At 40.4% G+C, this 27,787-nt stretch overlaps 1 protein-coding gene across 2 annotated transcripts in view; it reads right to left on the bottom strand.

Annotated features, from left to right (window-relative positions):
• ARHGAP28 (Rho GTPase activating protein 28) overlaps window positions 1-27,067 on the bottom strand; it is a 74,077-nt gene extending 47,010 nt beyond the window's left edge. Inside the window, exons 1-2 of one of the 2 annotated variants that reach the window (XM_074821624.1) lie at window positions 26,784-26,899; window positions 12,996-13,178 (exon numbers count right to left, since the gene is read on the bottom strand). Coding sequence is in view for 1 of the 2 variants with exons in the window: in XM_074821616.1 (XP_074677717.1) it covers window positions 26,784-26,914 (131 nt within the window). In the remaining variant the exon portion in view is untranslated. Of the gene's footprint in view, window positions 1-12,995; window positions 13,179-26,783 lie in introns of both variants that reach the window. The other variant, XM_074821616.1, reaches the window with a different exon arrangement.
• Between the last annotated feature and the right edge of the window lie 720 nt (window positions 27,068-27,787).

Raw genomic sequence — 27,787 nt, 5'->3', positions numbered from 1 at the left:
TTGACCTCAAATCAAATGAAAGCAAAAATAGGAAAAACTGTGATTATTCCAATATGAAGTAAAGATTCTGCTCCCTCTGGAACATTATTCCAGTGAAACACTTTTTCAAACAGAATAAACAGTGAGAAAAGATTGTGTTATAACAGAGTATAATTTCCCAGAAGCACACCTTGTTAATAAAACCTTAAACAGGTTCACGTTAATAGATTCTTGAGGTGTATTTTCAGACAGCTCGAGTCACTGCAAAACTTGCATATACCCATCCTGCAGTTGCTTTCGCTTGCATTGTGTACAGTTGTTTTTCTACAGTGGATCTTTTTTTTTGTCCCCCCCTTTCCTGCCTGGTAAAGCTGGAAAATTCCACTAGTGATAACTCTGACAGCTTGCTCCCCCTCCTGTCACTCCTCATTTAAGAAAACAAGAGGGAGGGAACAGGGTCTGGAAGCCTGAGAAGTTACTGATTTAGTAAATTCTGCAAGTCTTACCTCAGAGCAGAATAAAGCCTTGGTGTTATCCTTAAAGGAGCAGAGCAGAGTCCTTCTGAAACCCAACTTCTTCATGCTCCTAGTGGCAGTGAGTCCCTCCTCAGCCTATGATCACCAAGTTGCATATTCTGGGAGCTATCTGACAGCCTGTGATAGGATATTCTGTCTCTAGTCATACAAGGGCTGGGGGAACAAAGAGTGGTGGAGCTTCTGGCCCTTGTGGGAAATGGACTGTCACTGTTCCATCACTATTTAACGAGTAGATGCCTTCAGGATAAATCCTCTTAGTGTGTTTTCCTGTTTGTGTCAGAACTTAAACCTTTTATCCATTTCCTAAGAGAAGAAATAAAAAAGTAATCAACACTAAGCTGCGCTGTAATTCAGGAGAGTCCCTGTGGGATGGCTCAGAAAAAGACAGAGACAATTTATATGTTTTCTGTTAAAGGGATATGAGACATTACCATTAGCATAAGGCAAAAAATAAATAAATGACCAGATGCAAATTAACAATTGGTCTGCACAGAGATGGCTGCTCCACCTGGAGCAGAAGCATAGTGCACAATGCCAGAGAGGAAGGAGAAGCGAGGCAGGGTATAGCTGTTAAGAAATCAAATATTTATGGGGAAGCCTTTCTTGATTTTCCTACAGTGGGACGATCAGTGGGAGGCCTAGATGAATGCTGAAAAAAGCATGCACCAGGTTTCATATGAACAGTGGCCCAGAACTGGGTTTTGGCCACAAGATCGATAAAGTCTTGAAATTCAGGGATGATTTTGAGCTGCAGCTGGGGATGAGGAAACACTGTGCAAAAAGTTCCCTGCCACAGGCTGTTAATGCTCTCAAAGGAGGCCTAAGAAATAACTCTTAAGCATGGAAAGCATGTGAGACAGTCAAACTTTACTCCCTCCACCAAAACTTTGTTTATCCATTGAAATGCTTAAACTGGTCTGTCAAATTTACAACATTCCTGTCATCATTCCTCCAGCCCTAAATACAGGAGGAAAAGCTGACTTTCTGGTTATAAGCTTTTTGATAGCCTTCACTTCCTCCAAAGACATGGCTAAAGCCCTCCAGCAGGCTAAAGGGAAAAGAAAGCCTGTTATTTAATCAGAGAAAGAAAAAAAATAAAGCTGAAACAAAGAAAAGAGAAGGGAAAGGACTTCCTGAATCAGGCACAGATTTCCTAAGGGGACAGAAAAGAGCAAAACCAGAAGTGGTTGGGTTTTACATTTCATCTTGAAGTTAAATTTGCTTTATGTTTTAAACTGGACTTAATATTACCTTTCTATTTCTTCTGGTGAACTTTTAGGATTACATAAATCCTTGAAAATTTTTAAAGCTTCCAGTCATTTACTACTGTCTGTAGGTCTCTTTACAGACTAGTAGGTCATGCTTTAAAGGATAACTGCAGAAAAGAGTGTGGCTCGGGAATTTGGACCCTGCTTGCCATGGGCTCCTGATTACAGCCAGTGGAAATAAAGTCACCTCTAAAGAGCAATTCAGCTCACCTGTGGATGCAATGTCTCTCTTGCTGTCCTTAAAGGGAGAGGACAGTGAGGGACTTACCAAAGAGCTATTAAATACTGAAAGTGGATTAGTGCTCACTGGACACTAGGTACACTTAAAATTAAGGGAACTGTGACCCTCTCCCTGCAGTGCCCTTGCACTTAATATATTTTACCTCCAAAATACAGTATATTCTTCAACTACATTTTAAATGAACCTTTAGGTTAAAAGTCTTGCCATAAAACTATGTAAATATGTTTAAACATCGCTTTTTTCCCCTCACTTTTTCTGAACCAGCACAATGGTGAGCTCTAATCACAGCTGTTCCGTGAAAAATAAACAGTGGCAAACTCTCATACACAGGTGTCCCACTGAAGCCAGTGGGGATTTGCATGACAGACATCTGCCTGCACTGGTGTCTTTAGTCATATTTGAGTATTCTGTTTCATGGCTTGTACGAAAGTAGTTCTGAACTAATTCCATATATGGGACGTAATGATTAAATATTCTAGGAAATATACTGCATGTCATACAACTGATAAATACTGACACGTGGTTTCATGCTCTTCTTTTTCTAAAGTTAAATGCTGAGACATAAAATAGGCCTGCTGTTGACTTCATTTTATGACTGCAGAAATACATAGATAATCCTTACAATGAGACAAATGTTTAAGCTTTTTGCTGCATCTGGATGTAAGAACCAGTCATACACAATTAGCTATGCAAATAACTGACCTTTCAGGGCTTTAGCTAAACAAGTAATTGAATAAAATCTTCATTTAAAATTAATCTGAAACAAAGACATTTTCTTTTCCTGTAGAAATTCAGAAGAACAATAAACAGTTTGATCTCAGAAACTTGTTTTACTTTTCTGTTGAAAGTTAAATCCACATAAATTAGAAACAAAACAGTTCATTTAGAAGATGTCGCAATGAAATGTTACATTTTTTTCTAATTTTTGCCTATTTCTTTTCTTGGCTCAAAAAAAAGTTCTGTAGATTATTCTGATCAACCTCAACCTTTTTCTTTTTTTTTTTTTTTTTTTCCTGAAAAGGAATGTTCTTTTTTTTTGGTCCCACTTCTAAATACAGTCTCCTGTTTTAACATGTCACTGCTGTTGGTGAATAATTTTAAGGACTTGTCTAACTGATGTCATATGGCAAGCATGGAAATAAAACTACAAGGAAGGAACTGGAAGAATTATCATTGGATTAATTATTCCACAGAAATTAAACTGGCATGATCATAATCATGTGGTGGTTTCTTGTGAAACATGACTGCTATTTCCAGGGACTCTATATACTGATGTATTCCAGCTGTTAGCAAAAATCAGAGCCTCTTCTCCAAGCTGGATTTTACATTAACACTGGGATACATTAAGCACACATGCTCCAAATCTGGCTTGTTTTTCATGGTAGAAAAATGGCAATATCCTAAAATTTAATAAGTGATCTATTTGAAAGCAGCTATGTAGATAGGAAGAAGATAGTCATTCATGACCAAGCAGTCCAGATTTGACATCAGCTCCTCAGATGTCATGAAAGATTAAACCTTCTCTTAGGAGATCTCTGAAGATCTGCTTCTTCTATCTGGGCTTTGGCAGGGGATATGTGAAATTTCCTACCTACATTCATGATTGATTAAGATTTAATTGTGGTCTCAGCTCTGCCTAGGAGACCACTAATTTACAGAATAGGGATTTTTCAAAAGAAACTACTTAACCTCAAGACCATTAAGACATAAAACCAGTCAGGCAAGAGAAGAGGGTTTACAGAGCATGACAAAAGAAGGATTGCAAAATGTGCAGTGCGACGTACAAAAACTGTGGAACAGAGAAACCCTCACAGTGCCTGTAGGAAGGGTTTTGTTTTGCAATGCCCCTGTGCCTTGCAGGAGGCCCACGGCCAGCCCCTGAGCTCAGTTTCACAAATATGCTGAGGCGGCATTCTTTATCTGCAGTAATGCTCGGTGTCAGCTGCGAAGGTCACCTTCATAGATGAACTTGCCTGGTGGAAAAATCCTCCTCCACTAGTAAATGGGAGGCAGGGACTGAGCTTGTTTTCCAGTGCCCATTGTGGTAGCCACAAACCAGGACCGTATGTACACTGGAAACAGTATGTGGAGCCATGAAATGGGGGAGCCATTTTTTTGTGCTAAATCTACAAACACAGGTTTTTCTCAGGTGGCTCTTTGATTTTTGGAGAAACACTATTTCTCACCTTAATTTTCAGTCATATGGTGACTTTTGACAATATTCTCCTATTAGGTCCCTCCAACAAAAGCCTATCTTACTTCTTGCATTAAACTATATCATAGAGAAGCTGTTAGTTATCCTAATCCCAAGGATTTGCAGTACAACTCCCTAGGGAAGGCACTTGCTGTCCCTTAGAGCCACCATTTTTTTCAAAGCTAAACCGAGAGTGCCAAGAATAAAAAGATGACAGTTACTGAGTGAGAAGGACATGAATAACAAACTCTATCAGTCACCTGGCAAGAAGATGAAGAAAATAATTACTTGCTAATATCTCTGAATTTCAATGTATTTTCACTTGGAAAGAAGGATCTGAGCTGACAGTCTGTAATGCTACCATTTCCTACATTTGCCAGGCCCAATTTCTGACTTTTGCTCCTCTGCAGCAACAGCCTGACCGTGCTCACACCCTGAACCACATGTGGCCCTGAAGAGGCTTTTCTAGGTACAGTTTGAATCACCCCTCAAGAGCAGTGAAATTCTGACCCTTAAAAGTAATCTTTTTCACTGATCCTTCCTCATTTTGCCTTTTCTCATCCCAAACCGTCTCTCCAAACTGGTCTTTCCACTACTTCTTCTCTCTGATGTTGCTCCATGTCTTTGACGCACAGGGAAATGCTAGGGGTAGGGTTCCTGCAGTCTAAAATGATTGCCTGCCTCTTTTCTCCAAAACAAGAATATTCATAACATATGATGTGGGCTGAGGGTTCAAAGATTATTATAAAGAGTATAGAAAACCCAGAATGCATGACATCAAGGGCTGAAGGATTACTGCAGTTTGAGCAAAAACAGAGGAACTTTGTCTAAACCCAAACAAAGCCAAGCAAAGGGTAAAAGCCCTGGCTTACTGATTGCCAAATGCAGGACATTTATTCCCCCTCCTGCCTTAGATGTTAACCAAGCACTGCTAAACTAACTACAGCTAAACCACTGTAATGTATCAGAGATATTTTTATATTAACAGATGTTCTTCACTAATGTGACTTTAAAAGTAACTGTAACCGCCAAATTCATATTTGGCCAGTAACCTTTATTTTAAGAACTGGGATGAGTTTCTAATGGTCTATCAACCAATTAACTTCTTAAAGTTGAGAGTTTAATTTGAACAAAATATCTTACTAGTTTCACCCATTAGGTAATGTTAATTTAATCAGAAATATTACTTGAGGGGGACTGTAAATCATGAAATATGTTCCAGTAAAAGGACTTTAAAAAAATCCTTAACTAAATAGACATTGCATCTGAAAATTCTGTTGGATACAAATAGACAAAGAAACAAAGAAGTTTTTACTTTCTATACATAATTATGGCTCTGAATATGCTCAATCAATTACAAATGTCCAGTCTCCAAAGTTCATTCCTTTAAACAGAAACATACACAAGTCAAAGACATATTTAATTACCGTGTATAACATCATAAATATTGTTAGTCTAAAATTTTATTAGTTATTTGACATGAAAGCAGAACTGGGCTTGACAGTCAGGCAGAATTCGAGATGCCTGTCCTGTACAATGTAGCAAAAAAGAGGATAGATCAAAATAAATTTTTATTTGCAAGTTTAAAAGAAGGAATTGATGTTAACCACTCTACTGTGAACCACCACAAATATTTCAACATAAAAAATAAAACATGAGAAGTTTGAAAATATTAGTGTGAGATAAAAAAGAAAAAAAACCAGCAGCCCCCCTCCAAAGTAAATGTGATACTATTGTTTACCATTGCCACAAATGACATTAAGAGAGTGACAATAGTTGAAGCCACAGATCTTCCTTGCCTAGCTTCAATCCATAGAGCCCACCACGTTCAGCACTTGTCACACCCAGTGAGGCCAAAATCATGTTCATGCCACCTGAGGAAACAAAACCATCACTAACACTGCTGAAAGTGGTGTTTTGCCCTTACTTGTTCAGGTCTGAACAGCTGCAGGTGGTGCAAGGAGCAGAGACTCAGGCCCCCAAAGGCACTTTTATCTGCTTGGGAAATGGGCATACACCTTGTCAAATGCAAATGCCTTCATGAGCCTGAATGAGGATCTCAATTGCTTTCAAGATCAAGGCTTCAATCAAGGTTTAGAAATCTCTGGCTTCAACAGCACTGTCCAAACAAGATATACCCAGACCCACGTTTTTCATGAATGGCAATATATGGAAGAGCTCTTCTTCAAGGCCAGTTGTCACCTGCCGTTTCCAGCTTTTCTTTCTCAGTCCCTCTCACACTTGCACAAATCCCCCTGGGAGGCCCGAGGACACCAGCCATGTGACAATGTCACAGGTTTCAGGTAGTCCTGCAAGATGATTATCTGACAGTTTTTTCCTCTTGCAACACTCTCTCTTGCATCAAAGCGCTACAGCTCCCTGTTGTTCATGTAAGAACTGGTACTGACCCCAGCACCAGCGGTTTCACCAGCAGGGCTTTTTTGGCATTGGCAAGACAGAAGAAAAATGCTGATTATGACTGATAGAAAGTCCTGGATCAGAGACAGGAAAAAGCCAAGATATTTGATAAGAGATGGTGTTTCGAAAAGACTTTCCTGGCAACACTGTCAAAATTGCAGTAACAGCCTCCTTTGCCAGCTGTGTCAACTGCAGGCAGTGTTCTTCGGATGCTCTGATGGATAAATGTTTCACATGGCCCCAGTTCTGCAGATTCGTATGAGCTGAGAGGGCAACGTATGTCTTATAGGGCAGACATTGTTACCTTAGAGGTGGGTTATGGCAGATAGGAAAAAGGATGTGTTTTAAAGGGGAGGGAGTGAAATCCAACAATGTCACCCACACAGGACACATACAAGTGCTATCTGATGAAGATGCCCCTTAACCCCTGACCCACCAACATCTGTGTTGGAGACTTGGGCACAAGAGACCTCCCAGGAAATCCCATGGGACCATGTCTCAGCAGGGCTGCAGGGCTGTGTCTAGTATTCTGGCCTAATTCCAGTGTACCTTGAGGCCTGTTTACAGTATTTGTGAAATTTCAGTCTGTTGCTTACACCACCTCTGCTCATTGCATTTGATTCTGTGTGCTGTGACAATGATGCTGTTGTTGTTATTATTATTATTATGCACTGGAAGTGTGAGTCAGAAACAAAAGCCTCTTGGGTGCCGTGCTTTGTACCAGCTACACTGAAAAATGCTGTTTACCATCAAAAGCCTGCAGCCCACCTCTGCTCATGCGGAGCGCTGTGCTCCCTGGACATGTCCTGATTGCAGTGCAGGCAGAAAATGTCATTTTATACCCCTAAGACAGCTACATTTCAGAGATAGAATTGCTTCTTTCTCACTACATAAACTCAGAAAGTTAGAGCTATAAGAAAAGCATAACAATAACAACAGAAAGTCAGAGTCTTTCCCATATTCAATTACATGGCAATTTTAAAGCTGCCATCTTGGGTCGTACAAGGCATAGTGCTCTGGTCCAGTGAAGAATATTTTCTAGCCTCAGAGGGTATGGACATAAATGTGGACATACAAGGCCTTAACCTAATCAGTGATCCAGGATTATACTTTGTCTTTTTCAGGTCCTAGGTCAATTTTATAACTGAGGAAAAAAAGGTAAATGTTTCCTTTCTTCTTCTTTTTCTTTCTGGCAGGGTGTTTAGAGAATATAGCAGCTATTTGAAGATGGCTGGAGGTTTGTGATGCTAATAAAATTTTGTTGTGGGGGAAGTGGAGAGTGAGCAGGGGACAGGGGAGGGGTGGTGTTCCCAGGGAGTGTGGTTGTCTACATGGCTTAAAAGCTGAGTGTCTGCACTTTGGTACCACAGCTGATGCACTGCAGGTGACTAACACACCCTGCACACATGCATACATGTACAGATGCACAAATGTGTACAGAGTATGAGAGAGACAATACCATGGCGAATCTGTACACCTCAAGGATTTTTAAAGCATTGAGTAATGATCAGCTGGTAAGGGAATTATGCAACCTGACCTTGAAACTAAAACCTTGTGCAGAATTGCCATGACAGCAAAAAGTGTCTCAGCTTGCTTTGTCATCTCTTTCTCATTATAATCTTTAAACTAGTTACAGATCTGGCTATAAAATTTGAAAATTTGCTTAGGAATTGTCATTTACAGCAGCTTTTCACAAAGATTCACTGTTATTGGAAAGAGGTGGAAGTTGAGTGCACGGAAGGCTCACATCATGGTGACAACTGTGTTTGGAGTTATTGACTTGAAGTATTTCATGCAGTGTACGTTGTCAGGCACACCATGAGTCCTGGTTTTTTAGAGATTCCTTTGATTTGATTTAACAGCCCATTGCCCCTTTGGAATATATGCTGACAATGCCCGAGAATTTATTACACATTCTCTCTTCTGCTTAATGGCCGAAGTTTTTCTTCTTCACAGCTTGAGCAAAAGGAGGTTTGAATAACTCCAGGTAGGACTTCAGTTCAGGCTAAAATACTGTCCCCTGGAGTTTCCTCAGAGGCTGGTAGTCTATACTGGAGTTTCCACAGTGGGCAACCAGTGGCCTAACCCTGCTTCGCACTGACTATTCAGAGTAAAAAACTAAAGATATGAGGGTTAGAGTGGAATGGGGAAGGAAAAATCCTGGTCAGAAGTGCCATGGCTCAGAGCTGGAAAGAGTTTTTTTCTACAAACCAGAAAAAAGCAAGGCCTGATTCCTTTGAGGTGCTCAGCATGTTGGCCATGATCCCATAAAGCACTTAACATTAAGCGTGCTCTGGAGAGTGCCATAGGGAACAGCCTGAGCACTAAGTACCCAGCAGGATCAAGCTCCAAATAAAGACCAGACATAAGCCAGATGGCATTATGTTAGATTTACCATGTTAATAAGCTCTTAGGTTTGCATTTTAATCTCTCTCTCTTATTTTCCCCTTTCTTGCTTTGCCTTTTCTACAAAACAATCCATACCTGCACTGGGAGAGGAGGGCAATGTACTGAAATTGCCCCTTATCAGCTTTTCACAGGCATGGAGTTAAAGCAAGAGTTGGGAAAACTGGTGCTTGTTTTAACTTAAACTTAAATCAGCAGTATTTGAACAAGGACCATCAGGAGTTTGGAGCTGCTAAAGAAAGGAAAACACTGACTCTGTCCTCTAATGAGCTCCCCAAACACGTGTGGTGAGTGTGCCATTGTGTTTGAGAGCATTGGGGCCTGCATCAGAGGTTATTCCAATGCTTTAAGGTTTTTTTGGGATGAAGATGGGGGCAGGTAGGATGGCTGAGCAGGGACAATGGGAAACATCTCTCTGCTTGTTCATAAACCAGGTTCAAACTGAACTGAAGTGAGACTGCTGCCATGTAGTGCTCAGCACTTGTGCATCCACTGAGGTCACCTGCCAGAAGGCAGTGGGAAGAAAATAAAACCATAGCTGCTGCTTTGTTTTTTAAACAAGCTCCTGGTTTTCCACTTCTTCCTTTCCAACACAGTTACAACTATCTCCAGAACTTCCTCGGACCTGTGATTTGCACAGATGCCAGCTTTTACATGGATGTTTTTGAAACTGAGCGCTGCAAGACTGGAAGCTGTTCTAGCTGGAGCCACTTTCCTGCAGGGAGGGCACAGTGAGCAGCCGAAGTGGGACACGTGCCCCTGTCTCTGAGCTGCTGGCACTGCTGACTCTCAAGACATAGCAGTCTGGCCTAAAGTCTGAACCTCAGAGCCTGAATTAGGGCAAGCCGGCTGGCTGCCAGGCAGCTTAGGGGTATTTCTCCTGCGCAGGCTGCAGCCATTGCTTGTGCTGGAGCTGTGCATGCATGTGGGTTGTGCAGTGAGACTTAGGAAATTTCTGTGATCATTTTAGCATTTGAGCAACTGGAAAAGGAGCTGACAGAGGCGCCAGGCCTTTGCTTTCATGACTGCATTAATCTTATTCTGGCCTTGGAGAGAAATTTCAGATTAATTTAGCACATGTTCTCAAAGAGCTTTCTTTCTCAAAGTTATTTGTGCTGTGGATCCTGCACTGATGAATGATAATGCCAGTGAAATGGCCAATATAAATCAAACTTCGCTCAATAATCATTTTAGTGAGGATGCCTGGTACTGTGTTGTTATTTAAGAAGTTGACAGTTGACTACCATGGCTCAGAACTTTTGCGATACATAGATTAAAAAATGTTTTTTTCAATCTCAGAAGGTGGTAGTGGGGACAGGAGGAAGCCCTAGTGCCCCTTTTTTTCATATTTATGTATCACCCAAGAAAATTTCTTTCTTAGGTGGTTATGGAATTCTTCTGGTCCAGGGAAAAGAGTTTCAGATGTGTATAATTTTAAAAACTAAGACAAATAATGTTATTGCTACTGCTGTAAAAGTTTCTGCATGACGACTGAGATATATTAACTATCATGTGAAGGTTGAGTCCATGGCAAATGTGGCACAATTCAACGTTATTCTGCCATGAAAGAGGTAAAAACCTAGTTAAGTTACATTTTATTTGTCTTGTGCTAAGAGCAGGTCCCTGGACAGTCACAAAAGCTCATAGCATAAGTGGCAGCTTGTTAAGTCATCACAACCTGCTTGTGTTTCTGAGTCCTGATAGACTAGGAGGGAGTGAAAGGAGTTTGGAGATAGCTAACCATCAGGCAACACCTATGGCTTTGGTGAGAATTTGACAATAACTTTTGATCAAACAAGGAACAAACTGAGAATAAGCCATTTTGTATTTGTGAACTGCCTATTCCTCTAAAACTTCATCCAGAAAATGCTCACAGAAGTGCAGTTGTCACAGCTCCAGGAGGTACATGGATCTGTGGGCAGCTGTTTTGTTTATTTTTCCTACACTTTCTGTCCATATGTCAGCCATAGACAGAGCTACAGTTCTGAAAACTGACAGGGAAAGTTTTCTGGCCTCACTGTAACACTCTGAGGCAATGATCTGAGCTGGGACATGGGTCAGGAGGACTCCTGAACACCCCATGGCACATCCCACAGTCAGGCTTAGAAGTTGCCTGAGTCTGTCCTTCATGAGCAACTGGACAACACAATTAATTCACCCAGGTGTCCATCTGTGACAAAAGTGCAATTCAACAATTTTATATAGAATATTTGTATATGAACCAGAATATGAAACAGAATATGAACAATAATGTGTGAATCAAGCCCAGTGAACACTGCAGAAAACACAGGGCAAGTGCCACTAAGAATAACTTTATGATAAAAATTGCATCCAATGAAAATTAGACAACTACAGCAACTCAAAGGAGACACAGAGTTGCTCTCATTAATTATCTTGTCATTAAGGTTAAAAAACCAGTCCATCCATCAAAAGGTGTTCAAAGTGCTTGGAAATAGAGTGAATCAGAAAACTTTCTATGATACAGACAGTAGAAGTGTGTAAGTCAAGAATTTCCACTCAAGATATTATCTGGTTCATTTCTTCATGCAAAATAAACTAATTTCATTAGGCAAACACTGGATTGTAGCATGAGGTCACAGCTAACTAAGAAGCTACTTTCTTATCATAATTAGCAGGGAAGCAGGACTTTCCTATTTACATATTGTATAGGATAATAGTCAGAATTCAAATACAGTGTAATAAATAATTTGACCTTAGGCATTTCAAGGTTTGCATCAAAGAAACATACAGACTCGACCTTTCAAAAAAGTTCTCCCATCATATCTGGTGTGAACTTATATTTTCTCAAGCTTTCTTTATTGAAATGCCTAGTAACATCAGTGTGTTTCGGTTAGTTATTTAGACTTCTGAGTAATTATTTTGATTTCAACAATCAGTATTTAATATTCTAGTCACAAACTTTCTTTTCCACATAATGCAATTACAGAACTTTTCAACAGTTTTGATTTCAACAAGTGCATGATTAAATCAGTAACTTAAAGCACCACATCAAAAGTAAATGTTGAAGTCAAGATTCATTTAAAATAAGCTTCAACTAAAGAATTTTGAATGATCTTTCATCTACTTTCATCATGGTTTTGGTCTACCCTTCACTTCACTACTTAGTAATGGAAGAGTGTATCTACTCAGCAAGATCTCTTCCAGTGCTGTCAAACATGTCTCATTTTCAAAGACTGACTAACCAGGTTTTGTTTGATGACAAGACAAATGCAGAAAAAAACCCTCTGTGTAACAGAGGCATTCACATGAAAGCATGGTTGCCATAAAAATAGATTTTAAATGTTTTCTTTTTTAAAAACTTATGTACTTTCTATTTCCTTAACTAATTGCTACTTTATTCTTAAATTTTGAGTTTTTTCTCGAGTTCCTTTAAATTCTTTTGATGATTGGAAGATTCCTTGGTAATGTTTCTGGTTGGTTGGTGTATTATTTTATTTTATCTTTACATAAGCTACACATACTGAAAATTGAGATAGGATGACATAAATCTCCACCAATCTTCTTATCTTAGGCACCTAAAACTATATTTATATTAATTTAAATTAACATCTATGATCCAAATCACTTCAATAATTCATCCTTAGAAGGCACAACATCAACTGCAAATACCAAAATACCTTCCCTGTTCTCAAGATCTATAAGACTTACCGAAAAAATCACAAAAAGAGCAACTCATCAAAAATCAAAAGTAATATCAAAAGCATAGACAATATAATGGGTAGAGGGAAAAATCCCACAGCTGGATACTTACAGAAGTTCTTAAAATCTAGGCACTTCTTTCCAGCTGCCGGCCAGAGGATAGCTGTGCATGAGGCAGAGACACAAACAGTACATCCTTTGTTACCTGTCCACACGGCTATTTGAAGTCTGCTAAAGAGCAAATTTCTGAGCAATTACATAATGACAAAATAATATGAAGAAAAAACACATACGTGATTTTGCATCAGCTCTTTTGCTTTCTGCACAGCAATTCCCATGAAGATCGCAATGTAGAATATTGTTTTGGTGTTAGTATTGCTCACTTTGAGTTTTTATAGCTGCTTGGAGATCTGCATCATTGTATTTGATTTCAGCTAATCAAGCGTACAAATGAACAGGAATGCAGACACACAACACTGTAAAAAACACAGAAGGAAGTTTTTTCAAACAAAATCCCTCTACTAGGCAGTGGTTCCAGTGATGCAATCAGAATAGGAAGGAAAGTCTGTGTTGCTTCATTGTTTTGTTTGGATTTTGGGGTCCAGTGTTAACTTGTGATAATATTTCCATTCGTAAGTATATTTCTCTGAGGGCAATCCAAAAAAGTGACTATGATGAATTTAATAGGAAAAATGTCCCATTGAACTTGCTAAGTTTTTCCATCATGAGTGACCATTACAGAATTGTCCCACTCAATTATCTTTCCTGTGTAGTTCAGTAGCTTTTGGCTAAGTTTATTGGTTTTTATCAAAGTCCAATAAATGCACAAAGTGGATTCAATAGAAATGTAATTACAGAGAAATTCAATAACTGATTCATCCCTGTGAGGAACTTAAGAGTTTTTGAATAAGTGAAGGAAGTGACTAGCATAAACGACCAAAAAGAAACACTGCAACATGTATCAAGGATATAGAGCTGGTTGCCGGGACATCTAGATCTTTAGAGACAAGCCCAAAGACTACTGCTGCCAAAAGGAGATTTGGACCTGACCTTAAATGTTGTGAGATGTCAATTACATTTGTAATCCAAAGATTCAACTCTCTATAACCTCCACAGTTCAACAGTTAAAACAAACATATCCTCTCTACAGACATGACTTATCTGATCGGCCTATCACACTGCGTAATTCTAAACAGGATTTTCCAGGTGGCATGTATAGAGTACTGCATTGTCTCTCTCGCTTTAGGTAGCATGGTTTAAGCGTGAGAAACATGAATGGTGGCAGAAATTTTAACTTAAGCAAACAGGATTTTTCCTTATGTCTCCCAAAGATAACAGAAACAGTTTTGCAAAGCATGCAAATTCTTTTAATAAAATGTAAAATTGATATTGAAGATTAAGAAGTTTCCTCCCCTTCCGTAAGAATATGTCACTCCTCTCACCATACGTAAGTATGTGTTATTCATTGTTTATCCCTAAGACCTACTTATTGCTTTAAAGTGATCTTCAGAAGATGCTAAATTTGGTCTGCTGTAACCACATTATAGGGCATTACTCATTTTATAGGTTGTCACAAATGATGGAAAAGTGGTGTTAAGTTTTTAACTTTATATAGATCACAGAAAAGCACAGAAAAATAAATACTGAGCTTATTATCTTCAGCTACACCAGCTGCTTAAGTATATTGATGTCAGTGAATGTTGTAAGACCCTGTGAAGATAGCCAAGGCCATAAATACACATTTTCTGTAAAGATATCAGAAAAACTCTTCCCACTATCTATTATTTTCCTGTCTGTTTCTGGTACCTGATGCAAACTGCTCTACTTAATTTCAAAGGTGAATCTAAAACTAAGTTTAAATTTATTTGAAGTCTTCAAAGATTGACTATCAAATGTTATTGCTACTGCTATGTCCAGTGAATTAATGGGATGTGGCTATCTGAGGGCTTTAGTGTAGCCCCACAGATGCATATCATTTCAGTGTTTGGTTCATTTCTATTGTTGCACGGCCTGAGGTCCCGTTTGGTTTGGATGAAATATAAAATCTATCCCAGTGATGGAAACTCATCACCAATAGTCTCAAAGGAGGTAACTTAATCTAGCTGTCCACTCACTGATATAGTTAGGAATGCACTTTGTCAGCCTTTGAGGGTTTAACTACAGCTGGCTAGGTTCAAGGCAGTCTCAGAAACCAATCTGTTCTTAGTAACACCATCTCCTTCACAGAATTACAGACATACTTTCAGCAGACATACCCAGCTAACTGCTGAATGATGTTTTTCCACCCGCTTATGCAGTGGTCAATGTCTTTTTCAGCATAACTGAAGCCCTGGATCAATGCCATGAAATGATTCAGAAACCAAAGCCTGAACTGACAACTCCAGAATAAAGGTTATGAACCTTAGTTACAGTGTTTGAATATGGCTCAATTCAGCCTCTGAACATCATCATATTCCTGATCCAGCTGATGAGATCTAATTAGAAAAGAGATTCTAATGGATATTCAGGTACTGGCTGGACTATCTATTGTTTAAGAAATAAAAGATATTTTAGGCCCTATACTCTAGGAAAATCAGAACTCTACTAAATCAGATTAGATAAATTAGGGGAAAAAAAATCTAACCTAATAAAAATTTAAAATCTTCTTTAAATTTATTCATCAGGACTAGTTCTGGATCCTTGCTGTACCCATGACTCTTCTGCTGAAGTCTGCAGATTCAGATGATGAATACCTTTACCGTATTGTCAATAAGCTTTTCTAACTGAATATCACAAGCACCATTCCTTTTTCATGTGCTTTGCTTTGGTAGGAATCTGATTTGCACAAATGAATGAGATATTCTGTTATAGTTCAAGTGAGTTGGATAAAGCTTCCACTCCAGACTGCAAAATGTTTGAGAAAAGTGCAGTATAACTTTATACCTATTTACTTTATGCAGCTAGACCTGAAAATACCCAGCCTAACCTATTTTTTTTTTTTTTTCTTATCAGTCCTGAAGCATTAGTCTAAACACTTGAATTCCAGCCTTCAAGTTTCCACCTACAGTCATGTCAGCAGGCTGGACACAGGCTCTCCCAGGCCAGAAGCCGTATAGCTGTGGTAGTGTGGCACTGTGTCTGCTCAGTGGTTTTGGCAAAATGCTGTGCTAATATCACCATACAGCTCCTGGACACAGGCAAAGGGAGGCCGGATTTGCTCATGGCCACCCCATAAAAAGATATCCTGAATTCCTATGTTGTAATCATTACATGGTAATCGTGAAATTCACTAAAGCCATGGATTTATTACCTTGCTGTTAAACCTTATGGTGTCAGGCTGAATTTTTAAAAATTTTTTCATTGTTTTATTTTGTTCCTTTATGCCTGTAATACAGATTTTCAGTAGATGTCAGAATACAGACATCACAACTGGGCCTTAAATACCAATAGTACATAAATTTCAGTGTTCTGTGTCTGAGAGAAAAAAAAAAAGGACTGTGAATTAAATAAAAAAGCAATACACCTCCTTCTTGCTTCAGTAAGTCTCCATATAAGTAGGAGAAGGTTAATGCTGAAAATGACAACTTATTATTTCTTTTAGAATTCTTGATAGTGATAACAGTGTTAGACATCCTCATTGCCCACATGAATATCATATCCCATGTTTGAATTCGGAAAGAGAAAATGAGCTTCCAAGGACATTCTATGACAATAAACTCCCCATACAAATGGGTGATTACTTAAAACTACAGTGACTCATTGTTGCATGGCACGTAACCTAATGAACTGCAGATTTACTCGTGTTCAGTGTAGACTGAAGCGAGCTGGTTTATTTTGTATGGTCTTACTGTACTGCTGAGTGTGGCACAGTTAACTTCAGGCCTGGGTTAGCTAAATCTTATAAAAAAAATTCAGTAGTTAAAAAAAGCCATATGAGATGGAGTCCATTAAGGATGAAATGCATCCTGACCACACAAAACAGCTGCAGAGTCAATGTCTCTCCCAAAACTCTGTGGTGTGCTTCCTAAATACAGTACATGAAGGTCCTGTATGTTGAAGAAGGCTTTTGAAAAATTGACATAGTAGGTTCCTTCGTTAGTTTATTTTTAATTCCCACTCTTTGTCAGAATCAACAGATGGCTTGAAGGAATATGCTTCAAGAATATTCCAGTTAATATCTGACTGGTGGGATAAGTAATTCTAATGTTTGCTATATACTCTGTGAATTGCTAATAACACATAGGTAGCCTTAAGCTTCATGCTCCATCTATGGACTTGTACATATTATACATATCCACACATGTAAATAAGAATAAATGAATACTTCCAGAAACCTCACATTTCCAGTAATGTTATCTTTAAATTCTCATGGTTTAATTGCTTTTGCTAATTGAAAGAGAGAAGGAGGGAATAAAACAAGCAAGCAAGGCAGCCTCAAAGGATTGTAGCAGATCACTGAGGATTATGGGGAAATGCATCCTCTGAGTGGAAGATGTAAGAAGGACCTTACAAGGCGAACACAACTGTTTCTGCAGGAGACTAAAGACTCCCAGATATTTAAAAGTTCCCTCTCCTGTGCTTGGCCAGCTGTCCCTACTTCCTTCTGCCCACCCTCTCTGCAAAAGTGAGCACTTTCAATGTGAAATCCTGCTGCAGCCTGAGTACAAAGGCTTCCCTTGTCTCTGTTCATCAGGATAATCTTGCTTTTTCCTTTCACTTCCTTGCACATGCATGATATGGGCACCATCTGGCTCAGAAATGGCCAAGGACAGCCAAGTCTGCAAAACATCTTCAGAGAATGCCCTAGGCTCCCCTGCTCCATGTTTCACCTGTAACTACAGCAAAGATTTTATATTCATCTCTGATACATCCAGACAAATATTGAGAACTCAAGTTTTCAAAATATTTGAATAACGAAGGGAAGTATTGCAAAATTCTGACCTCGGTGCCAGGGAAGGTCATGGAGCAGGTCATCTCAAGTGCCTTTAAAAGTCATATAATGGACAACCAGGGGATTAGGCCTAGTCAGCATGGGTTTATGAAAGGCAGGTCCTGCCTGACAAACCTGATCTCCTTCTATGACAAGATGACCCGACTATTGGACGAGGGAAAAGCTGTCAATATTATCTACCTGGATTTTCGAAAAGCATTCGACACAGTTCGCCATAGGATTCTCATAGAAAAACTGTCTTCCCATGGCCTGGGTGAGCAAATGGTCTGCTGGATCAAGCACTGGCTGGATGGACGGTCCCAGAGAGTGGTGGTCAATGGAGCTAAATCCAGTTGGTGGCTGGTCTCAAGTGATGTTCCTCAGGGCTCAGTGTTGGGACCATTTCTGTTCAACATCTTTATTGATGATCTTGATAAGGACATAGAGTGCATTATCAGTAAATTTGCAGATGACACCAAGTTAAGCGGGAGTGTCGATCTGCATGAAGATAGGGAGGCTCTACAGAGAGACTTGGATAGGTTGGATCGGTGGGCCAACATGAATGGGATGAGCTTCAACAAGGCCAAGTGCCAGGTCCTGCACTTGGGCCACAACAACCCCATTTATTGCTACAGGCTTGGGGAGGTGTGGCTGGAGAGCTGTCTGGAAGAGAAGGATTCTAATTGACAAGCAGCTGAACATGAGCCAGCAGTGTGCCCAGGTGGCCAAGAAAGCCAAGGGCATCCTGGCTTGTATTAGAAATAGTGTGACCAGCAGAAGTGGGGAGGTGATAGTCCCCCTGTACTCTGCACTGGTGAGGCCACACCTTGAGTATTGTGTCCAGTTTTGGGCACTTCAATACGAGAGAGATACCGAGATGCTGGAGCGAGTGCAGAGGAGGGCAACGAAGCTGGTGAAGGGCCTGGAGAACAGATCCTATCAGGAGCGATTGAGGGAGCTGGGACTGTTTAGCTTGAGGAAGAGAAGGCTGAGGGGAGACCTCGTCACTCTCTACAACCACCTGAAAGGACATTGTAGAGAGGTTGGTGCTGGTCTCTTCTCACAGGTGATTAGTGACAGAACAAGGGGGAACGGCTTTAAACTCCAACAGGGGAGGTTCAGACTGGACATTAGGAAAATAATTTTCACAGAAAGAGTGGTCAGACAGTGGAATAGGCTGCCCAGGGAGGGGGTGGAGTCACCATCCCTGGATGTGTTTATGGGTCATTTAGATGAGATGTTGGGGGATATGGCATAGGGGAGAACTTTGTAGAGTAGGGCTGATGGTTGGACTCGGTGATCCAAAGGGTCTTTTCCAACCTGAATGATTCTATGATTCTAAAAGGAAGACAGGCCTAGACAACATTATGTTTTAATTATCTAAGACTTCATACTGATGTCTAATTCTGCAAGAATCTTATTAAATAGGACGTTGGTCTAACTGAGGCAAGAGATAGCATAACCATACCCTGTAAGCAAAGTTATTGACAAAAAGATCTGAGTTCCGATGGCTCAATCCCATTTCCACTGAATTCAGAGGTAAAACCTCTATTACTACACCTAAGTATCCATTAACTCAATCCCTGTATATAAACAAGGCTCATGTGCCATTTGATGTTCCACTGCAGGATTTATTATTGACCTTTTATTAGACTAGAATATAAAAAAAGAGAGAATTTCATGTTAGTTTGAATGCTACAGCTATTCAGTTCTTGCTCTTATACTAATGTTAACCTTAAAAAGGATCTGAAATTCTCACTTTTAAATTCCCTTGTGACCATTAGGTGTGATCATCACTGGGCCAGAAAATAAGCTTGGATGATATTTTGTTCTGAGATTTTATTAGCCAGAGAAAGAGAAACATGGGGACGAGGCTCTCCATCACCATACCTAGAGCTTGCACAGACTAACCCTGAGTCTGGGTGACTGCAGACTCTCTGATGTCTACAGGGGCGTAGTTAGTGAGGAACTCAGTGAATCAAATTCAGGCCTTGTATAAATCTGTTATTCCCTGCCCAAATCTGTCCATTGGGAAGCTAGTATTTTTCTGATTAGTTGTAGTAAAATCTGAGGACTTACATCTCTAGAGCTTCTTCCATGTCTGATAGCAAACTGTGAGAGTGACCTGATGTCTGATGCCCTGAGGTTTTGTCCACGGATGTTTAAAAAACAATTTCCCAGCTTGTCTCTTGCTTTACTTGTTTTTCAGCTGGTAAATGATGTCAACCCAGCTGGACTTCTACATCTCGTATAGGTTTTCAATATATACTCCCCTCTATCTCTCTGCACTGGTAGGGCTCTTCTGCTCTCCACAAAGAAACTTATGGCCATTACTCTGCTCATTATATGCTCACAGCAACTTCTGCATAAAGAGATTTTATAGTCCTTCGGGTGGAAATTCAATAATGGGAACACTTAGTAGCAGAGATTTCTGTCTCTCCTTTGTTTAGCCTTCTTCTGTCTAAACATCCAGCGCACATCCATCCTAAACTGGATGATTTTGCACATCTGAAAGTCCCACAGGCTTACAGTAGCCAAGTATTACACATAGCATCCTAAATAAGAAAACATAACTGTCTTCAAACTAACAAGCTGATAATAGGCTCCTTGCTCAGGTGTTTGTTCCATTCTCCTCAGAGACTCTGGCAGTGTCTGGAAAGTTAACAGAGACAGGCAGGGGAAAAAATGAATTACAGAGACAAGGGATCCTTCACAGAGCATCAGTCTTTCCCTTGCATTAATTACAAGGGATGCCAACTCAAGCACTTCTGTTGACCTCTGCTAAAATATTCTTTCAGGGTAATAGGGGCTCTTTTTCAAACAACCCGTCTTTTAAATCATTTCAGCTTTTGACTTCAAAATCATCACTTAAATACCTTCCAAAACCCATTGCCACATGTCTCTGGTGGGACTTGGGGGTCAGCTGTAAATGGCCTCACTACACAACATCCTTTGGGAGACATTTCTTTTATCACTCCAGCTCCTTTTATTTGCACACAAAGAGGAGAATCAGGTCATATACCTGTGAAGGTGATTGTTCTCCTGTCCTCCTTTGCTCCCCTTTTCCTCCCACCCCCTTGCATTTTCTTTTTCTCTCCCTCTCCCAAGTCTGTGATGCATACAACAGGACTTGGAAGACCACAGTGGGGACTGTTTCCACTGAGAGAGAAAGAAGAAGGCAGGCAAAGGGGTCAAAATGCTCAGTTAGGATTCCTGGCTTCAGTCACCAGCTTGGGACGTGACTCTGGACACTCTTCTCCCAGTTTCCCTCCTATGCTCTTTTAATGGACCCATTACGGTAGTACCTAAAGGCTGCACAGAGCATGGTCCCAACCTGATGGTGACGTGCTGCCTGCTAGCACTACTCTGCTGTGCCACCTGGCCAGAGGGAGCAAAGCACCACAGTGGGTCAAGAGGCTGCTAGGACTGTGGTTAGCCGAAAGCCAGGATGTTAATTTAATTGTTTGCTATGGATACTACACACTATTTCAGGGTATGATTCTATATTTGTACAGTGCTAAACAGATGCTTTTCAGATACTGTTCTAGCTAGGACTTTTACTAGTATTCCATAGTTGTGTCCTGCAGTTCCCACCACTGCACATTTTCCACACATTTACATTGAATTATTTTTATCTCCTGTGCAAAAGTAGCACTTTATGGTTCTTGATCCCTGGTGGTTTGTTATGCCAGTGCTGTCAGTCTGCCAGATGCAATCTGAAGGTGTCTGTGTAGGGCACACAGGACCTCAGGTCCTACTTTTTTTTTTTTTTTGTGGGCAGCTCCAACCCTCGTGTAATCAGAGATAAGTGACTTCTTAGTGAAAAATGAATGGGGCAGCTGGCTAAATGCTCAACCAAACAAAATGATCAAAAGGACAGTGCCAGATGTTTTCCATCAGCTCTACATATGGAGGAACCAGGGAGAGCAGCAGGAGCACCAAACTAAAAAGAAACCAGAGAAGTCAACTCTAGTTTCAACCATAACATGAGGAACTGGCTATAAATACTACATTCCTCAGTGAGGCTCCCAGAGGACATTCTGTAGGTATTTCTAAAACCTACAGGAAAAACGTGTCTACTATTGTCTGACTGACTTATTTATATGCATCCTCCTAGTAAATGTTTTATTAAGAATTATCGTTCTTAGCATCTATAAAAAAATACACTTTAAAAATCGTATTTTAGAAAGCTGCAAGAAATTATAAAAGGTGTTTTTTTCCACAAAATGTATTTTTCGCCCAACATGTGTCAATACAGTCTTTTTCTAGACTAGTGGTTTGTGGGGTATTCTTTTACCACTTTTTTTTAGTACATTTTAAATTTTTAATTTCGCAGATTTTAAGCCCAAGTTACAGCAAGAGGCCCAAGCCATTTCAAGATTTACTGGGGAAAAGGAGCCAGCTTTTTATTTTTGTCTTCTGGGGAAGTTTATGGTAGAGTGAGATAAACATCCAAATAGTTAAGGTTGTTTATCCTACATCACTTAGAAGACATTCTTGACATCGGTTGTATACAACTGAGCAGGGGAGCTGCTCAGTCAGTGCTGACAGAAATTAAACCCAGATCACCTAGCCTCAGGGTTTACAGATCTTACTTCAGTGTGATAAAATCTGCTTCTGTTGGGGTAAAAACAAACCAAATTTTGGTGCAGAAGGGCTTCTCTTCCAATTTTATTTCAATCATTATTTCGGGGCACTTTATCTCACCATGACATATCTCTGTAGTGTTTGGGGCTCTCAAGAGGGGAAGAATATTGCAAAAGGATCTGATGCCATGCTTGTGCAGTGTAATGACTTTGCTATTGGCCTCAGTTCTGCAAGTCTTAAACTTGGAGAGCAGGGATCCTGGAAGCTACCAGCAGGTAATTCAAGGAGACATAGAAACTTCAGAAATTTTTCCTGCTCTTTTTTGGCTCTATAATTTAGTGATGCCTACCTGAAAGTCATACCCTGACAGTAGTAGCAGGGAGACATGCTGAACGTGAAGAGATTGGAAAGGCATTTCCCTGAAACAACTGGAAGTGCCAGACTTGCCCTTGGCTAGGAGAGAAGCTAAGAAGGGGTCTTGGCTGCATTGTTCAGTGGTGCTGAAATCCACTTTGTTCTTTACCTGTGTAAGTAACATGGTCCTAGTTTTGGTAGTATATATGCTGCTCTTTGCATGAGTAGTAATTATAAAGTTTTTTTTTTCATCTATAAACAGCTTGATGTGCCCTTTTAAAAGCTGCTCCATACCCATTCTGCAGGACCAAAGCCTATGAACGTGCTTTTTCTTTCCTCTGATTCTTATCTCATGCACATGTAAGCTTAAGCCACTCATTGCAGTGGAAATATCTGTGATTTGCAGTGCATGATGAGTTCTTTGCTGTTAGATATGCCAGTAACAAACGGGCTGAGGAGCTTGCTAACTCTCATACTTGAGTCTAGGAAAGCTTGAGAATGACTCACTTAGGAATGCTTTGTACTCCCCTAATTGCATAATTACCTTAGAGAGCTCACTGGCCATTTGGCATAGAGGTCATGCCTGTTTCCTCTGAGCACAGGAATAACTCCTCCTAGCTTCTCCTAGCAGGACAAAAAGGAGTTGTGAGGAAGACGTATGGCCATGTTCCCACTTTTCCTTTATATAATCCAGGAGCAGTATTTGTGCACAACTACAAAGTCCTTCATTCTCTGAAGTGAGGATGGAAAATTTGTCCATTAACATAAATCAGCACTTTCACCTTTTCACTGAGACAGTATTTTTACTGAAAGAGATAGTGTAATATTCTGGGGTGTTTGGTACTGGTGCTTGTGACATCTAATAAATGGGATTAAAAAAAAGAGAGGGGGATACCAAAAGCACAGGAACCTTTCCCATTATACTCATATGCCATAGAGTTAGTCTAACTGCGAAGAAAACAGATGTTTCCAAAAGCAGTAAATAAAAAAAGATATGAATAATAGAAATGCTATCAACAATTGTAATCATGCAAAGCAAATGACAAGAAAAGTGAAGGGACATGAATACCCTGTGAGAAAAATGGAAAATGAACTTCCTAGTTGCATTAACAGTATTAAAGGAAGATTTGGCTGGAGAATTCTCCTGAACCTCTAGCAAACTCAACAGTGCAGTTTTTAGGGCTCACCCCATGTGTGGAATTGGTAAAGTCTGTAAGATGGAACAAAAGGAGAAAGATAGAAACAAATTATAAAGATAGCTGAGGAGGAGATATTTAAGTATAGCTCTCTCTAGTTTCCCTGATGCTCTCTTGTTTCGGAGAATGGCTGGAATTTGTGGTCCCTCTTCTAAACCTTTTTATTAATGTAATCCAACAGTAAATTTTGAAGCTATAATTCTCCTTTACAGACTGGTGACTGCATCACTGTGCAGTTAAACTTTCATCCCGCTCTCCCCTTCATTACATCTATGAATTTACCATCCTTTTTTTGCACAGTGATGCACCTTCCATATTAAACAGCTAAAGCACATCTTCTCCTGTCCCCCTTACAGCACACCAGCTAATATCCCCTAACATATGGTGGGGTATACACACTCTTCTCCCACTCGGTTTATGAATGAAAATGCTTGTGGTTGCTATACTTCATGCTGATGCTAATGATGCCGGTGTATGTTTTAGAGATGCACACAGGATGCCTGCCTGATTGGCCCCTCAAGAGTTGTAGATGGATATGAATCCAAGTGGTCTGATGTATCTAAGTTACTTTATTAGTGTAAACTTCAGTGTCCATGGGCTTCTCAGCTGTGTACTTGGATTGGCAAGAGTATTTAAGTTTACTCATTTGTTTAAGAGGTTCATGATGGATACTTAAATCTTTCCTTTTTTATCAGCATCTTTTAAAATAGTGGGAAGCAGAGCAGTTAAATGCTGACTGAGGCTGCATTAGCTTCCCCTTTCTGTGAGAATGTGAGAAACCCCTGCTTAGAAGGTTCCCAAAGTGAAAGTGTTTGCAAGAGAAAACATAGCTGGGACACACTCACATCCAAGCCTTGCTCTGATGAGTGGAGCTATTCTTCTGATATAAAGGGAGCATCACCCCAAAGCAAGAGAAAAATTTTAGGGAGAGGAAAGAAAATTAAAGATCCTGATTCCTAAGGAGACAGAGCTGGTCAGCAGTTCATCAAATTGAGGGCTAATATCCAAGACTGATTTGGTTCTCACAGATATATATCTGAAGTATGGACTTCATTAGAGCTACATTCAACTAAATCCGCTGAATTCAGAGGAAAGTCAGGCTGTGGGTCCCAACTGATTTTGTTATCAGACAAAAAATAGACAACACCTCTGTTTGTTACATGCTTTTTTGAATCATTCTCCTGGAGAGTCAGGGAGTTAGAATGCTGTAGTGTGGGTGGCTGCCCTAGGGATCAAGGAACACCAGACAGAGTCTATAGTAAAGCTTCTTGCATTAGGATGGCGGCAGAGGAAGCTATACAGAAAATGCAGTCCAGGAAAGAGTTCTTAGAAGATGAAGTAGGGATTAAGCCAGAGCCTATTTTACCATTTGCTAAAACACTCAGTGCATTTGCCTTCATGGATTCTGCATTCCAGAGGACTGCATGCTGGGTTACTAAAATCCCGCTCTTCAACAGGCTTTGGAGACTCAGATGGTCACTGACTGCCCATATGGGAGAATTTGGCTACTGCTATTAGACAGCTGCAGGAAGTTGAGGACAAGAAAGGGGAGACAGCACCAAAATCCTACAGACACATAGACATATAGAGAGACAGATGGCTTTGCCTCATGGCAGGAGCTTCCAAAATATGTTCCTCGACAAAATGCCAGGATCCTCTTATCGTTTTTTTCTTTCAGGAACTGCAGTTCACACTTCTGCTTTTCTTAGGTGATACATATGTGATTTAAACCCTAAGACATGCTGAGCTTGTTTCAAGAGCATTTTAAAACAATTAGCACACCTACAAGAAAAATAGCAAAACACCACATTTCCTTTGCTCACAGACTCAAAGGGAGATTGAGTTTAGCATTCTTCCTTGGGGAAGAAATGACACAGTCCCCAGTAACCCAGTGCCAAACCACTGCTCTCTGTTTTGAGCAGCAAATGCCATTCTTACTGCATCTAAAAGCCCAGACTGTGTTTCTTTTCTTAACATGAAATTGTGTATTTTGGTACTGCTCTCAAACAACAGTTTAACAGAACAAAGGAGTTATCTTTATGAGACAGCCAGGGAAATACACAAAGAACAGGAAGATGCAGCTAATCTAAATAATGACATTGAAAACAAAATAGCTATCAGGCTATAAATAAACAATAGAAGTAAATATCATTACTTTTATTAAGAGAAGACACAAACTTAATTCCTGGGGATAATGACATCTACTGTTTCCTCAGACTTTAGTTCTCATTTTTTCAGTCAAGCCACAGAATAACATTTCCTACTTTCTTCAACTTTTTACAGTATGAACTTTCATGCCACTTCTTTTGGAGAAAATTGCAAAAGCCAGACACGTACATTTAGGAGAAAGGTCAGATTTTCTAAAACAATAAAATTGCCCAAACTTCTATTTTTGAACTGTGCAAATGCATGCGTTCTTACAGAGCAGGGAAGTAAACATACACATGACTGCATTAATTAAGACAATGCTTAGTTTCCTGCAACTCAAAGGAGTTTTCTTATTTAGACTACGTCTTTAACGATGCAATCTCCCATTGTGTGTATGTGGGTGTGCAAAACAGCAACTGCAATTTCACAAAAAGGCAAGGACTAGTCCTGACCTGGTGGGTGAACGGGGAAAGAATTAAATAATTCTCTAAACCAAAGCCAGGAACAACTTTCTGAGCACCAGACTCAGTCACTCCAGCCTTCTCACTTTCCGTAATACAGTCCTAAACAATCTGAGCAGAAGCCTGATTCACGTGCTTTTTTTCTTGGGAATGTCTTGTTGAGTATCTTGGGCAGGAAACTGGCCTGATCTGTTGACTTACAAGATTTAAAACAAGCACTCACATTTCCCCCTCTCAATCCTGACCAGCGCCACTGGGCTGAATCACTTCCCCGGTGAGGGCAAGAGACATGCAAGAGTAAAGTGCTCGTGAAGTGACTGAGCCATCAGGATACGTTCTTAGGCTGACATACAGTCAGCAAAACCCACAACCAACCCCAGGCAAAACGTCAGGGCATGGCACCGGTCCCCATCCCTCAGGCTTTACCTGCTGGTGGGCGAATGGCTGGGAGGGATGTCCTGCACAAAGCTCTGCTCCATGCCCGGGATCCTGGCCGGGCTGTGGGGATGGTAGGCTGTCAGGACCACACTGCCTGAGTCTTTTATCTCCATGGTCATAGGCACATGTCGGCTCCGCTGCTGGTGACAAAGGTGACCAGGGGGTGCCAACGGCCCCCAACAGGAGGGCGAGTGGTCCTGTCACGAGTGAGAGTGCATGGCCTGGCTCCGTAGCAGCCTCTCAGCACCGTTTGCTGTCAGGAGAGCTGTGTAACTGAGACACGGCTCCTCTCCCTGTCAGGAAAGCTGAATTAGCATATATTCAAAAACACCGCCCACAAAACAACCCACAGGGAAGTTACTACGTTCCTAGGAAACTAGAAACCTGAGATAATCCTGCATGACACCAAGCAACCGCCGGGAAAACTTCTTGCTTTCTTTCTTTTTGTTTCATTTTAAGAGCGACTTTCTTAATGTTACTCCTGCTTCTGTTCCTGAAATAGTCTCGACTAAGTGAAATCATTTGCCTGTTAAGCAGCAGGATGAGTAGAGAGCACTACTCAAACACAAAGTGTGATTTGGCAGAGCAGGGAGTGACATTAAAGTGCTCACACGAGAGATTCAGAAACCAAGTGGGCTCTGCTCTGTTTAAATCATCAAGGAGCAGGAACCTTGATTTCCTACATGCTGGATCATTTCTGTGGCAGGAAACTGCACTTGCCCTCTCCTGAAAACACATTAAGCTTTCGTTTTGCCTGATACGACTGAGAACATAATTAGAAGGGCACTGGGAAATGAGTGAATTATTTTTCTAATAGTGTGCACTCGTCTCAAGCAATCCCATAAATAAATACTCCTCGAGACACTTGATATTTTTTCATGCTTGTGCTTGATCTTTGTACACTAATTAAATGATTTTCACTCGAAAGGAAACCAGCAAGCAAAAATATCAGGGTCCAATTCAGGAGTAACAAACACCTAGAGAAAACTGTA

Source organism: Strix aluco, chromosome 1 (assembly GCF_031877795.1).
Source record: "Strix aluco isolate bStrAlu1 chromosome 1, bStrAlu1.hap1, whole genome shotgun sequence".
NCBI classification, from domain to species: Eukaryota; Metazoa; Chordata; class Aves; order Strigiformes; family Strigidae; genus Strix; species Strix aluco.
Note: the sequence above shows the minus strand (reverse complement) of the source record. Positions and strands in the feature narration are given on the sequence as shown.